The sequence below is a fragment of the Dasypus novemcinctus genome, chromosome 18 (genome assembly GCF_030445035.2).
Source record: "Dasypus novemcinctus isolate mDasNov1 chromosome 18, mDasNov1.1.hap2, whole genome shotgun sequence".
In the NCBI taxonomy this organism is placed as follows: domain Eukaryota; kingdom Metazoa; phylum Chordata; class Mammalia; order Cingulata; family Dasypodidae; genus Dasypus; species Dasypus novemcinctus.
Window position 1 is genome coordinate 56,235,473 of NC_080690.1, and position 13,718 is coordinate 56,249,190.

Sequence of the window (13,718 nt, forward strand, 5' to 3'; positions counted from 1 at the left end):
AGGGACATCGGCCAGAGCCATCTTTTTGTGTGTCTAGGTTCTGCTCCAGATAATGCTGTGATTTAGGGGATATTTGGGTATCTATCTATCTGTCTGTCTGTCTGTCTATCCACCCATCCATCCATCCATCTATTCTATCTAGACCTGCTGTGGGCGTAGGTCCTGCTTGGGTAATTATATTAGACCCCAGACTAATTTCCAAGTCCTGCTAGGGCTTCCTAAGCTGGAATCGCAAACCCGCGCTCATTGAGAGAGCCTCATTCTTCCTCCAACAGCGCAAAACCAGACAGTCGTCACGCACCGACGTTCCCCGCGCGCGCTTTGAGCGCTTGCGCATTCTGCGAAGCCCTCTGGGGCGGATCCCAGTCCCTTCTGACCACGGACTACGTTTCCCATAAGCCCCCACGCCTAGCTTCCTTCCTGCTTCCTCGCTGGTGCTCGCTTGGAGAGGTGAGTTGGTCGCGTGCATGAGGAAATGGGCGCGGGGGTGGCGCGGGGGCGGCGCGGGCCTCGGTGTGAACGGGTTGCAGTGGCTGTGGAGTTTGTGACGCTGACTGGGCGCCGGCCGCCCTGCTGCGTCCTCTGTCCTCCCGCTTCGGGGCCGCACAGGCCGAGCGGCCCGGAATGGCCCAGAGGTAGATGTCAGAACCCCCGAGTGAAAACATCCAACAAAAAGGTGCTGTCTTCCGAGGAACAGCGGCAGATAGCAGAAGCTCAGCTTTCCCAGAATCCCTCCCAAGGAAATGCTGTGAACTCGAAGGCGTGTTATAGTCCTGGCCTTCGTACACGCTCGCTTTTCTCCTAGATACTGGGAAGGGTCAGCATTTTCCCAGGCTCCCTATTATTTCATGTTGTGCGTGTGTGGTAAACGGGGAGAGCCAGTGATAGTGGGGGTGTGTCTCGACTTAGCCAGGACGAACTGTTAACTAGGAGGGCTTGGCGTCTCAAGATTCCCGTCGTCTCCAATCCTGCGGATGTTTATTAGAAGAACCCGAGGAACGAGGAGGAAAAAGGAAAGAATTGCTGTTGCATGTAGTAAAATCAAGGTTAAGATGCGCTTGTATTTCCTGTTTGTTCCGTGAGTGCAGTTGTTGCTTTTCTGTATATGGGAATATTTGCTTTTTTCTGTCAAAGCGAGAAGAGACAGATAAACTGTAAAATTAATAGAAAATACTTTTCCCAAGGTTGTGTAATAATTGTAAAAGCTGTTACGACCCCCTTCTTTGGGAAATTACTATTTTAGGAATGGTGCCCCAGACCCACTTTACTATTTTCATTTTATTACCTGGGATACCCAATTATTAAGTCACCGGCCTAATGACAGCACCCAGTCCTCCAATCAATGGTGCAAATCCCGCTTCTCCTAAACTCACCTCAGAAACTGCAACCAATCCAGAATGGATCCCTGCTTTTCTTAGAACCCCCTCAAAATTCTTCAGCGGTCACTCAACTCTTAACAAAAGATATTTTTCTCGTTCCCCTTGTCCATCGTGTTCCACTGTTCCTCTGGAATTCCCTCCCTTTCTGCAAATCAATGAGTCCATAAATATGATTTTGTTAAAGTATGCAGGTTTGTTCTAAGTAGTCTAGCTGATTATAAATGTCATATGCTTTAACCTAGTGCTTTTGCCTTCTTTCCCAGTGAATGCTGGCGGTCCTGCGGGTAGAACCTTCCCTCTCCTCCCCGCTGCCCCACACACCCCATGCCCCTCCCTCTCCAGAGGGAATTCTCTTGAACATTTGGAAGATCTTTTAAATTCTCCTGTGAGCTCTCGCTAAAGTTTGGATAGTCTGGAAGTCTGAAGATAGGCTAAATGTAGAACTTTATTTTAGTATGTCATTTGTTAAGGAGATCGCAGTTTAGGTGGAATTACACACTCGGTATATTTGTTCTCCACAAAACAGAGTTCCAAAGCAGGGAAAAGTCGGAGATGGTTTAATTTCTGACAGGGTATTCTACTTTGTGAGGCTTTTAGGAGTGGTTATGTGACAGGGTTTTTAGTGAAGTCTGTCAACAAGGGCAGGGATTATACCACAGAAAACATTAATGGAAATTTAAGATGTGTTTTGAAGTCTTTGTCTTTGACAGCATGAATTTGTTTCAGGCCACATATTTATGTGGTCTTATGATAGACAGTTTAGTGTAGTGGCAATAGTATGGGTTCTGTAACTAAATTACCAGGGTTCTAATACTAAACCAGCCATGTACTAAGTGGATGAGCTTGGGGCAATATGTTTCTTCTCTCTGTGCTGCAGTTCCTTCATCTGTAAAATATTAATGATAGAACCTATTGTATAGGGTTGTTATGAGTAGATAAATTAATATGTGTATTAGATATGTGCCCTTAGATAATACCGGGCACATAGTAAGTGCCCTAAGTGATATAGATTTAACACAATCTCAATAAAAATTCCAACAGCCTTATTTGTAGAATTGGAAAAGCCAACTATCAGATTTATCTGGAAGGGTAAGGGCTCCTGAATAGCCAAAAATATCTTGAAGAATCAAGTTGGAGAACTCTCACTTCCCGCCTTAAAGCATATTATCTAGCTATAGCAATAAAAACAACATAGTACTGGCATAAAGATAGACAGATTCACCAATTGAATTGAATCGAGAGTTGGGAAGTAAACTCTCATGTATGGTCAAGTGATGTGTGTATGTGGTCAAGTGCTTTTTGACAAGGATGTCAAACCCACTAAGCTGGGTCAGAATAGTCTGTTCAACAAATGGGGCTGGGAAAACTGGATATCCATATTTAAAAGAAAGAAAGAGGACCTCTATCTTCCACCTTAAAAATTATTTCATAATGTATCAAGGACCTACATATAAAAACTAGAACCACAGAACTCCTAGAAGAAAATGATGGGAAATATCTTCAAGATCTTATGGTAGGTCGTGGTTTCTTGGACCTTACACCCAAAGCATGAGCATTGAAAGAAAAAAATAGATAAATGGGATTGCCTCAAAATTAAAGTTTTGTACTTCAAATGATTTTAAGAAGGTGAAAACAGTCAACTCAATAGGAAAATGTTTTAGAAACCACCATCTGACAAGGGTTTGATTTCATGTATATAAAGAGATCACACAACAACAAAACAACAAGCAACCCAATTAAAAAATGGGTAAAAGACTTGAATACGTATTTTTCCAGAGAGGAAATACAGATAGCCAAAAGGCACATGAAAAGATGCTCAACATCACTATTAGGGAAATGTAGATCAAAACTACAATGAGATACCATTTCACATCATACAGAATGGCCATTATTAAAAGAAACAAATCTACAAGTGCTGGAGGAGAGGTGGAGAAATGGGAACATTCCTTCACTGTTGGTGGGAGTGTAGGATGGTGCAGCCTCTGAGAAAGAAAATTCAGCAGTGCTCAATAGATGTTAACTGCTACCATTATGTTCTGATTCCATGTTTTTCTCTATTACATTCAGAAATTATCAGGATTTTGTCACATTTGCTTCATCTAACCACCCACCGCCCTTTGTAACCTGTTGCTAATCAAGTTTTACTTCTCAAGGCGAGGCTTTGAAATATATTAGCATTATAATAAAGCAGGGCTGAGAAGCTCACATTTTTCATGGAAGAAAATGAGAAGAGCAGAAGAGTATTTTCTTAATTATGGAAAGAAAGATATGTAATAGTTTTAATTTTCACTGATAATAGCTCACTTTTATTACATGCTTATTTACTCTTAAGTCCTTTATTTGTAATATCTTATTTAATCCTCATAATCTTTTGAGGCAGGAATTTTTATCATCACCATTTTATAGAGGAGGAAACCGAGGCATTGAAAAGATTGCACAGTAAATAACTATCAGAACAGAGATTATATCCTTAAAGTCGTCAGATCATATATTTGTAATTACAACAGTATACCAGTTCTCATCATATGTCACTTTAAAAAAAAATCCTTCCTGCCTTAATAATTCATCATGATATCTTTTCCCTGTTATTATTGTGAACCATCATTATTAATAATGACATTGATTGCCATCATTTAGTTGACTGTAATTTGATCTACATGGTTAGATTTGTTTCTGATTTTTGGCTATTAAAAATTATTCTTTGACAAACTTCCTTGTGATATATCTTTGTGAACTTAGTTCTAACCATTTCCTAAAGAAAAGTTCCTATAAAGGCAAATTTGGGATCAAACATCGGCATTTTTTTAAGTGCCTGAAGTTTGCCAGACCTTATTCTAGTACTTAGGGGAACTACCACTGTTATAAAGAAATAGGTGCTCGCCTTGAGTTGCTTGTAATTGAGCAAGGAAGATAAAATATATAGACAATATGACTAAGTCTAAGGTCGGGTGTAATACAGGTCATTCTAAAATTCAGATGTCACACCTTGGGAGTTCATAGAGATAGCAATCTTAAGACAGCAAGAGCTGTTTAACCGGTTATATGTCTTAATTATACTTAAGCTATGGGGTCTCTGAGGTAAAATGCCTTACAGTTTTTATTTTAATGATGTTGTGTGCAGAGTGAGACTAATAGCATAAGAGCCAACAGCTGCTGGAGGGCTTCATAGGCATCCTAGCTAAAAGGACTGGTTCACAAACAAAATAAACCCACCTGTCAGGGGATGTGAAAGGAAATAACTGTGAAACTGCCACTGGTACTTAAAAGATGTTGGGGCTTTTTGCTATTCCTTTTTAGGGCAGTACTACAACATATGTGGGTATATAAAATCATAAGAGTTGGTTTATGAATTGGAAACGGAAGTAAACAAAGAAAAGCCACTCAGGGAAAATAGTCGTTTTTAAAGTATCTCGGGGTTTTTCGTTTCCCCCTGCCTCCCCAGTTCGAAAGAAAGCTGAAAGAAAAAAATCTTTCCCTTATTCAGAGTACTTGTGTACTTCAGCTTCACACTTTTTTAATACGGTGTTGCATTTTGCTGCCTATCACTGTAAACATTTTAATCGTCCTTTTGGGCATACATGTGATTTTTTTTCCCTGTCAAAATAGTTTCATATTCTGCTTTTTTAGTATACTGGCTTTACCCATATCAAAGAGAGTTAGAGCAATATCATAAAATTTAATAGTTTCATGGTTTTCAATGATTTATTTAATCATTTCCCCATTTAGGTTCTTTCCAGCTTTTATCCTTTTTGAACCACACCTGTTAGCCATAACTTGCCTACGTCTTTATGTACATGTACAGTTAGTTTCTTTAGTTCTAGAAGTAGAGTGTTTTTTTCTTCCCTTTCCCCTTCCCCCCTTGCTGTTTTTGCTGTCTGTGTCCATTAGCTGTGTGATCTTCTGTATCTATTGCTTTTTTTTTTTTTTTGTCTTCTTGTCTTTCTTCTCTAGGATTCACCAGGAATCAATCCTGGGGACCTCTGATGTGGAGAGAGGTTCCCTGTTATTGTGCCACCTTAGTTCCTGTGCTTCACCTTGACTCTCCCCTTCGTCTCTTTTTTGTTGTGTCATCATCTTACTGCGTGACTCACTTGTGTGGGCACTGGCACGTGGGCACTTGCATGGGCACTCAGCTCACTGCATGAGCTCTCACCTCACTGCGCAGGCACTGGCTTGCCAAGTGGGCACTTGTGCAGGCACTTGGCTCACCATGCGGGCACTCATGGGCACTTGACTTGCCACGTGGGCACTCGGCTCACCACATGGGCACTCGGATTGCCATGCAGTTACTTGGCTCGCCACACAGGCACTCGGCTCGCCATGCGGGCACCCACGTGGGCACTCGGCTTGCCACGCAGGCACTTGGCTCACCACGTGGGCGCTTGGCTCACTGCACTGGCACTCTGCTTACTATGTGAGCCCTGGCTCGCTAGCAGGCATGCTTTCTCTTCTTCTTTTTCAGCAGGAGGTACCAGGGATTGGACCTGGGTTCTTCCATATGGTAGGCGGAGGCCTTATCATTTGAGCCACATCTGCTTCCCTAGAAGGAGAGTTTTTGATTCGCAAGGTTTGCAGAGTTTAAGTGCTGTGTCCCCATAGTTCTGAGTGTCCATTTCCCCATTACCTTGCTGATATGGGACATCATGAGTCTTTTTTTTTTTGTCTTTATTTATTTTTTTAATGTTAAATTAAAAAAATATGAGGTCCCCATATACCCTTCACCTACCTCACCCCACTCCTTCCCCCATAACAACAACCTCCTTCATCATCATGAGACGTTCATTGCATTTGGTGACTACATCTCATGAGTCTTTTTTGATTTCCCAGTCTAGTCACTGTAAAAAGTTATTTTTTTAGAATCTGTTCTGGTGAAGTGAGCATGCCCAAAACTTTTGTGTGGCAAATAAAAGAGCAGTTCTGCTACTCTCTGAGGTTAAGGGGTGCCTTGGAACCCTTCTAAAGAAAGGGGACAGGGGCGGAGGGATTCATAGAAGCACAATTAAGAGCAGCACAATTAGTAGTGCTAATTAGTAGTACATCTCCCTAATTAGTAGTGAGTTTATCTTTTGAAAGGTTATTGGTTATTCCTATTTTTTAGTGAATTGTCCCATGCTCAGGTTTCTCTCAGGGAAGCAGAAATCCTAGCCTTCAGTAGCAAAAATCAAAGTTGAAAGATTGGCTTTTTAAAAAATTTTTTGAGGTACCAGGGCAAGGGATTGACCCCAGGACCTCATATGTGGAAAGCTGGCATTCAAGCACTGAGCCACATTGGCTTCCTAGACTGGCTTATTTATTTATTTATTTTAAATCAATTTTTTGATACATATTAATGTATCAGATTCATCCAAAGTGTATGATCAATGGTATTTGGTATAATCACATAGTTGTGCATTCATCACTTCAGTCATTATTAGGACATTTTCATTATTGCAATAATAGTAATAAAAAACAAAAAAACAAAATTCTTTACCTCTCAATCTTTCTCTGTTTCCCCTGCTGTACATAGCTGCTATTTTTGGCCATTCTTGCACAATTATTTATTAAGCAGTTTTATTGAGATATATTCATATGCCATAAATCTATCTAAAGTGTATAATAAATGACTTTTAGTATAATCACAATATTGTGCATTTATCATAACAAAACATTTTAGAATTGTTTCATTACTCCAAAAAAGAAAAACTCCACACCCCTTAGTATACCTTCCCTAGCCCTGCATAACCACTACTCAAATTTCATCTTTATAAATTGATTTATACTTACATTTTATATAAATGGAATCATCTAATATATTACACAGTATATTTAGTTCATAGTAACGTAATCATACCGTATTTGTCTTTTTAAACTGGCTTTTTAGTTAGAGAAATGTGGATTCAAAACAAAGGTCTGCTACTTAATAACTGTAATTTGGACAAATGATTTGACCTCTGAGAATCAGTTTCCTGAGCTATTGAGAGAAGAACCAAATTGCAGAACAGTGCTAAAGATCCAGTGGTAATGTATAAAGTACCCATCACATTAAAGTTCCCTATGAATGTTTGCGGTTCTCTAACAGCAGAGATCATGAATCCCCTCCTCCCTAGCTTGGGTAATGACAGAGTAGGAAAAAGAAAGAGAGAAATTGTGGTATGAGATGTTGGAAAGCAGGGAGTTATATGTGATTTTCAGTCATTTGTGTTTGGGAAGTTCAGGTAGCATCCTGGGAGCTCAAAAGAGCCTGTTTGGACTGTGTGGCCCCTTCTCAGCCATGGAAGGTTGTACTGGAGGGTGGAGGAGCTGTTCCAGACAAGTTTGAGTTGCCCAACATCAGGACCAGATCCACACTGCAAGAAATATCTGGGCTTCTATATCACGTTCTTCATTGTTCAGCTAGGTTTTCCCAAGGTTGGAGAGGGCTTGAATTTTTTCAGATTCCATTTACTCCCTTCCTGTTTGTGTGGCATGGGTATTGGTATAGTGGTGGGGAATAGTTTGGAAGAATGAATGGAAGAGAAAAACTCATATTAACATGTCACTTTGGGAGCTCTGAAGTACACCTGGTTCCTTTTCTTCATCTAGCTCTGGCCTCTTTGGATTCTGCAATTCTTCAACAGAGAAATCTTGACAAGGACTGACTAGTCCTTGCAGTTTTAAACCATGGCCTATGTAAGTTGGTGTTTTACTCTTCTTTTTAAAATACTGTTTAATTTTTAGGTCATATTTACATATTCATTTGTTATCTTGAAACTTCAAATTTAGCAGTTTTCATTCCTGTGAGGGTTGGGAAAAATAGCCCATTTTCTTCTCTACTAGCCCTTCCCATTTTTGACCAATGTTTAGCATCTCCTATCTACAAAATCTTCTGTCATGAGCAGTGAGGGAGCAAAAAATGAAATGATGAGAAACATGCAGGCATTCCCTGAGAATGTCTCCTCTGCTAACATTTTCCTATAGAACACCTTTTCTTTTTAATACTTAAACTTCAGAGAAAGTATGTTTTTCTCAAATCAGTGTTTTTTTTGTCAAGTTTTATTTAGGAAAAATTTATATCCCCAATTGATGTTAATGACGTTTTAAAAACTGAGTTGTTTTTTTTTTTAAGATTTATTTATTTATTTTAATTCCCCCCCCTCCCCTGGTTGTCTGTTCTTGGTGTCTATTTGCTGCGTCTTGTTTCTTTGTCCGCTTCTGTTGTCGTCAGCGGCACGGGAAGTGTGGGCGGCGCCATTCCTGGGCAGGCTGCTCTTTCTTTTCACGCTGGGCGGCTCTCCTCACGGGCGCACTCCTTGCACGTGGGGCTCCCCCACGCGGGGGACACCCTTGCGTGGCACGGCACTCCTTGCGCGCATCAGCGCTGCGCATGGCCAGCTCCACACGGGTCAAGGAGGCCCGGGGTTTGAACCGCGGACCTCCCATATGGTAGACGGACACCCTAACCACTGGGCCAAAGTCCGTTTCCCTGAGTTTTTTTATTGAAGTAAAATATACATACAGAGAGGTGCACCAATCCTAACCATACAGCAGAATGAATTTTCATAAATTGAGTATGTCTATGCTACCAGTGCTCAGGTCAAGAAAGAGGATGTTACTAGCACCTCAGATGCCTCCCTTTCAGCCATTCCCCACTTAACCCAGCCCAGCCCAAATGTAGCCACTGTCCTAACTGTGAACACCATAGATTAATTTTGCCTATTTTTAGAATCAGAGTTCCATACAACATTTAAAAAAAACAAAATATGCAGAAAGAGTCTTGTCATATTCCAAATACAATTACTAGACTGTCATAATTATCTGCAGGTGTTTTGAACAGTGCTTTGATTATAAATAAATGGAATGTCTGTATCTGGTGCTTCTGGTGATCGGAGCATCATACTGACTGTTTCCATAGTACGTTCATATTTAGCCTTTGTTTTGGTCTAGTGTAAAATGAATTCCTAAAAAGTTGGAAAATTATTGAAGACATTTGAGAAAGAAACAAGGCAAGTGAGAAAAATAATTTATGTGGAAGAGAGGATGAAATAATAAGGCCAAAGACATCAAGTGCACACTGACCAGAGTTACTTCCGTGTATACTGTAATTCTAAATTGGGAGAAAAATTTGTGAAGCTAGTTGAGTGGTTAGTATTTATGTATAATACATCATACGTTTTTAATTTTGAATGATGGGAAAATAGACACCTAGTTAATAATGTAGTGCTATAATATAATACCTGATTTTCAGGAACAGATTACTGATGTAAAATGGAAGGTCACTATTTTGAGCTTTCCTTGAAGATTTGGGTTTGATGAAAGAGAGAATTTGGTCCTATTGACCACACACAGAGAAAACTAAACTTCTCCAGATACCTGAGTTTTTCTTAGTAGATGAGATTTAATGTTGAAGGGTCTCAGTCTCTGTATGTGTTGTGATCTCATGCTTTATAAAGCTTTTAGGATTAGTAGGAACTTGCAAATAGATCAAGGATCATCTCTGGGAAATCCTAAGAGAATACCAGAAACAATGTTCATTGTCTAGTTTTACAAAATATGTTTTCTTATCCTTGACATTTTGGGCCAGATAATCCTTTATTGTGGGGAGCTATTCTTTGCATTATAGGATGTTTAGTGTCATCTCTAGGTACCGTTAGCATCCTCCATCTCAGTTGTGACAGCCAAGATTGTCTCTAGACAGTGCCAGATATCCTGGGGTGAGGGGTTTGAAATTGTTCCTCATTGAAAACTACTGGTCTAAGGTGATACTTTCACGATTCTATTTTCTGTAACTCAGGAACAAAGAAAGGCGTTCATTGAGGGATGATGGATGGTAAAGTGTAAGAAGATCATCCAAATGCCTAAGTAGTAGATGATTGTAGACTTTTGAGATTGTATTGAAATAAAATATCTAAGTAATAACTTAAAAAATTTCATTGAATATATTTCAAATGTGGTCCAGTATGTAGCAACTTTTTAGAAATTTACTAAAGAATTGGTCATAACAGAAAATGTTTATAATAAAATGTGACTTTGTAATGAATTTGAGTCTTGAAAAACTAATTTAATGCAAATGCTATTTTCTTACAGGTTTTTTAGTTTATTTGGGAGAAGTTTTTATCATTTTTTTCATGATCATTAAAGAGAAGAGAAGGTGGAAGACCTCGCATTTCTTATGACTTTATGATGGAGGCACATAGCATGCAGGTTTGTGTATACTGTTTCATTTAATTGGCATTCCCTGGTTATTTTATTTATTTCCAGATATGTTTGGATAATTAGTCTACACTGCAAGAATTTAATCTGCAGACACAGGATTCTTTAGCAACATGCAGGAACTATGCTTGAGCCATAGTAATTTTCTTACTCTCCCTTACTCATGTCACAGTTTTCAGCACTAGCCTAATTGTTTGCTGTGTGGCCTCCCAAGTGTGATGAATTCTCAGTCTCTTCTCTTTCCATTTAAAAAATACTTCATTTATTTTCACCAGTAATACATGAGTTTATTTTTTTCAGGGTTCAGTTACATTCAGGGATGTGGCCATAGACTTCTCAGAGGAAGAATGGGAATGCCTGGGCCCTGCTCAGAGGGACTTATATAGGGATGTGATGTGGGAGAACTATAGCAACTTCATCTCATTAGGTAAGGTTATTTATCCCAATCAATATTGGCTTTCTCTGCTGTCAATTTCAGGATTCTATTTTGAAAGACTAGCTAAATTTTTGCTCCTTGTTCCCAAGGAAGTGGTTTATGCTTTGTTAGGTTGGATATGGGCCCCTAGTTTAATACTTCATCCTTCCCATCCTGCTCTGTACTTTAGACTTTCTTCAGGGTCTTTCTGTAATTTGTATTTGAGTTTTGGGTTACGTACAGCAGAAGTGTTGTCCAAGAAAGCAGATTTCACATTGTATTTGAACTAAGAATTAAGATGTTCAAAACTACTTCTAATTCACCTGCAAGGACACTAGCTAGACACAGGATTCTTAGTTTCTTTACCAAAGAAAGATATAAAATTTATATAGTTGATTCACAGAGTTAGTTTAGAACTCAAGGAAACACATTTCTTTTTTCCTGTAACAGACATATTCTGTTCGACCTACTTTGTGTTTGAAAGTTAAAATCCAAGAATTTTGCATTTAACATTGAATCTTAGGAAAGATCTGTGATTGTCTCAGGAAGCCTCTTGTTCTCTCAGCAAAATAAAAGCAATGAAAATTAATAGCCGACACACTACATTATGTGTGTATATATACATAGAACTGTGTATGTTTGTTCCCAGGTACTTTTCTGAACTTTTTATATTAGTGATTAATCCTCACAACACCTCTATGAGAGATATTATTATCCTCCCCATTTCAGATGTGAAAACTTAGGCACAAGAGGTTAATAATTTGTCAAGGTAACACAGGGAATGGAGGCATGATTTGATCCCAGGCAATTTGGATCCAGAGTCTGGGGTCTCAACCACTATAAAATACTGCCTCTCAGTAGAGCCTGTGTGAGTTTAAAATATGAGACCTTTTCTTAACTGTCTGATCTCTTTGGTCCTTGTGGTTCAAAGGTTACACTAATATAAGTGTTCAACTCCACTGCTTTTCTTTACTAAGGCTTTATAAAGTACCATTTTGATCTATAGTTAATTATAAATTTAACCAAGTCTGAATCTAAGGACTTCTGGGCTTATAATTTTATGTCACATATTTCTTTTAAGCAGGACCTTCCATTTCTAAGCCAGATGTGACTACTTTATTGGATGAAGGGAAGGAGCCCTGGATGGTTGTAAAGGAAGGGACAAGAAGACACTGCCTTGGTGAGTGAGGGCTGAGCAGGCATGGAGATGTCATTACTGAAGGTAATAGCCAAGCTGGTTAGGGTGGAGATACACCCTTGATAGGTTGTTGGGGAACTCCCTTCCAAGGCCTCTAGCCTATGGAGATAAGACTAGAAATTTGGAAGCAAATTCAGATTTTTAAAGCCTGGAATAGCAAAGGAATTTCTTTTTGACCTCAGTTTACATCTTTCTGTTTCTCATCTCTCATTTCTCTTCCTTCAGTGAGAGAAGCTGTTCTTAGTAAAAGAAAAAATGATAATAAATATGAGCAGAAATTAACGAAAAGAGAGAAAGCAAAGTCAAAAGCTGATTTATTGAAAAATAACAAACTTGATAAACACGTAGCTTGACTTAATAAGGTTAAAAAGAGATACAGGTCAGTTGGGCTGCTGTGAGCTCTGCCTCCTATGGTGCCTTAGCTCAGAGGAGGTGGCCTTAGGTTCACACTCGAGCTGGGGCTGGAGCATGCAGTGAGTGATCTGGGCAGACTTTAAGGGGAGTGGTGCTGGCTGCTGTGCCCTGTCCCCTGACCCCGAGCCCCTGCATTGGCTTTGTTCCCGGGTGTGGGGTGTGAGATGTGGTTGCTCCCTTGGCTTGGCTGCACTGTTTGTGCGGGGTGCGTCCTGGGAACTTTGGCCCCCATTGCTGAGTCCATCCTAACTGTGTGCTATTGGTAAATGGGCCATGACTCAGACCTCAGCAGTGAGGGACTGTGCACTGCCCAAAGAGACCTTTTGTGGTCTGACTTACCAGAAACATGGCCATGAACGCTGTCCCCAGTGACAGCCTACCCATGTACAAACTAGTGGTGGTGGGGGACAGGGTTGTGTGCAAGAGCGCTCTCATCATCCAGTTTTTCCAGAAGATCTTTATGCCTAACTATGACCCTACCATCAAAAACTCCTACCTGAAACAGATTGACAGTCAATGGGCCATCTTGGATATTCTGGACACAGCCTGGCAGGAGGATTTTAGTGCCATGTGGGAGCAGTACATGCAGACAGTTGACAGCTTCCTCATCATCTATTATGTCACTGACAAGCCCAGCTTGGAGCACGTGGACTGCTTCCACCAGCTCATCCTGCACGTCAGGAACAGGGATTTGTTTGTTCCCCATGATCCTCGTAGCCAACAAGGTCAGTTTGATGCTCTTGTGGAAAATCACCAGAAAGCAAGGAAAAGAAATGGCAACCAAACACAGTATTCCCTACATAGAGACCAGTGCTAAGGATCCACTTCTTAGTGTTGACCAAGCCTTTCATGACCTTATTAAAGTAATCAGAAATCAGATTCCTGAAAAAAGCCAGAAGGAGAAGAAGAAAACCAAATGGCAGGGAGACCGGTCCATTGGTGCACTTAAACTGCAGTGTGTGATACCGTGATAAGCCTGGGAACCTGGGCACAGCGACCATGGACTGGCCAGACCTTGGGGCCCCTCCACTGCCTAACTGCACTTAAACCATTTCTTTTCTTTTTTTTTTTAACTTTATTTTGTACATTTAAAAATTGAAAATATGAACAGTTAAAAACTAAAAAGAAAACATGGTTGAATAAA

General features: G+C 40.1%; 1 protein-coding gene and 1 pseudogene across 4 annotated transcripts in view; both read left to right on the forward strand.

Annotated features, from left to right (window-relative positions):
• The first annotated feature begins 386 nt into the window (after positions 1 to 386).
• The window catches only part of LOC101440036 (zinc finger protein 14 homolog), a 44,481-nt gene continuing 31,149 nt past the window's right edge, over positions 387 to 13,718 (forward strand). The window contains exons 1-5 of one of the 4 annotated variants that reach the window (XM_004448878.4): positions 387 to 450; positions 7,941 to 8,027; positions 10,422 to 10,538; positions 10,848 to 10,974; positions 12,044 to 12,142. In XM_004448878.4, the coding sequence (XP_004448935.1) occupies positions 10,515 to 10,538; positions 10,848 to 10,974; positions 12,044 to 12,142 (250 nt within the window). In that variant the 5' untranslated portion in view covers positions 387 to 450; positions 7,941 to 8,027; positions 10,422 to 10,514. The remainder of the gene's footprint in view (positions 451 to 7,940; positions 8,028 to 10,421; positions 10,539 to 10,847; positions 10,975 to 12,043; positions 12,143 to 13,718) is intronic. The other 3 variants (XM_004448881.4, XM_004448880.3, XM_071209564.1) reach the window with 3 other exon arrangements.
• On the forward strand, positions 12,858 to 13,630 carry LOC101439617 (ras-related protein M-Ras pseudogene; annotated as a pseudogene).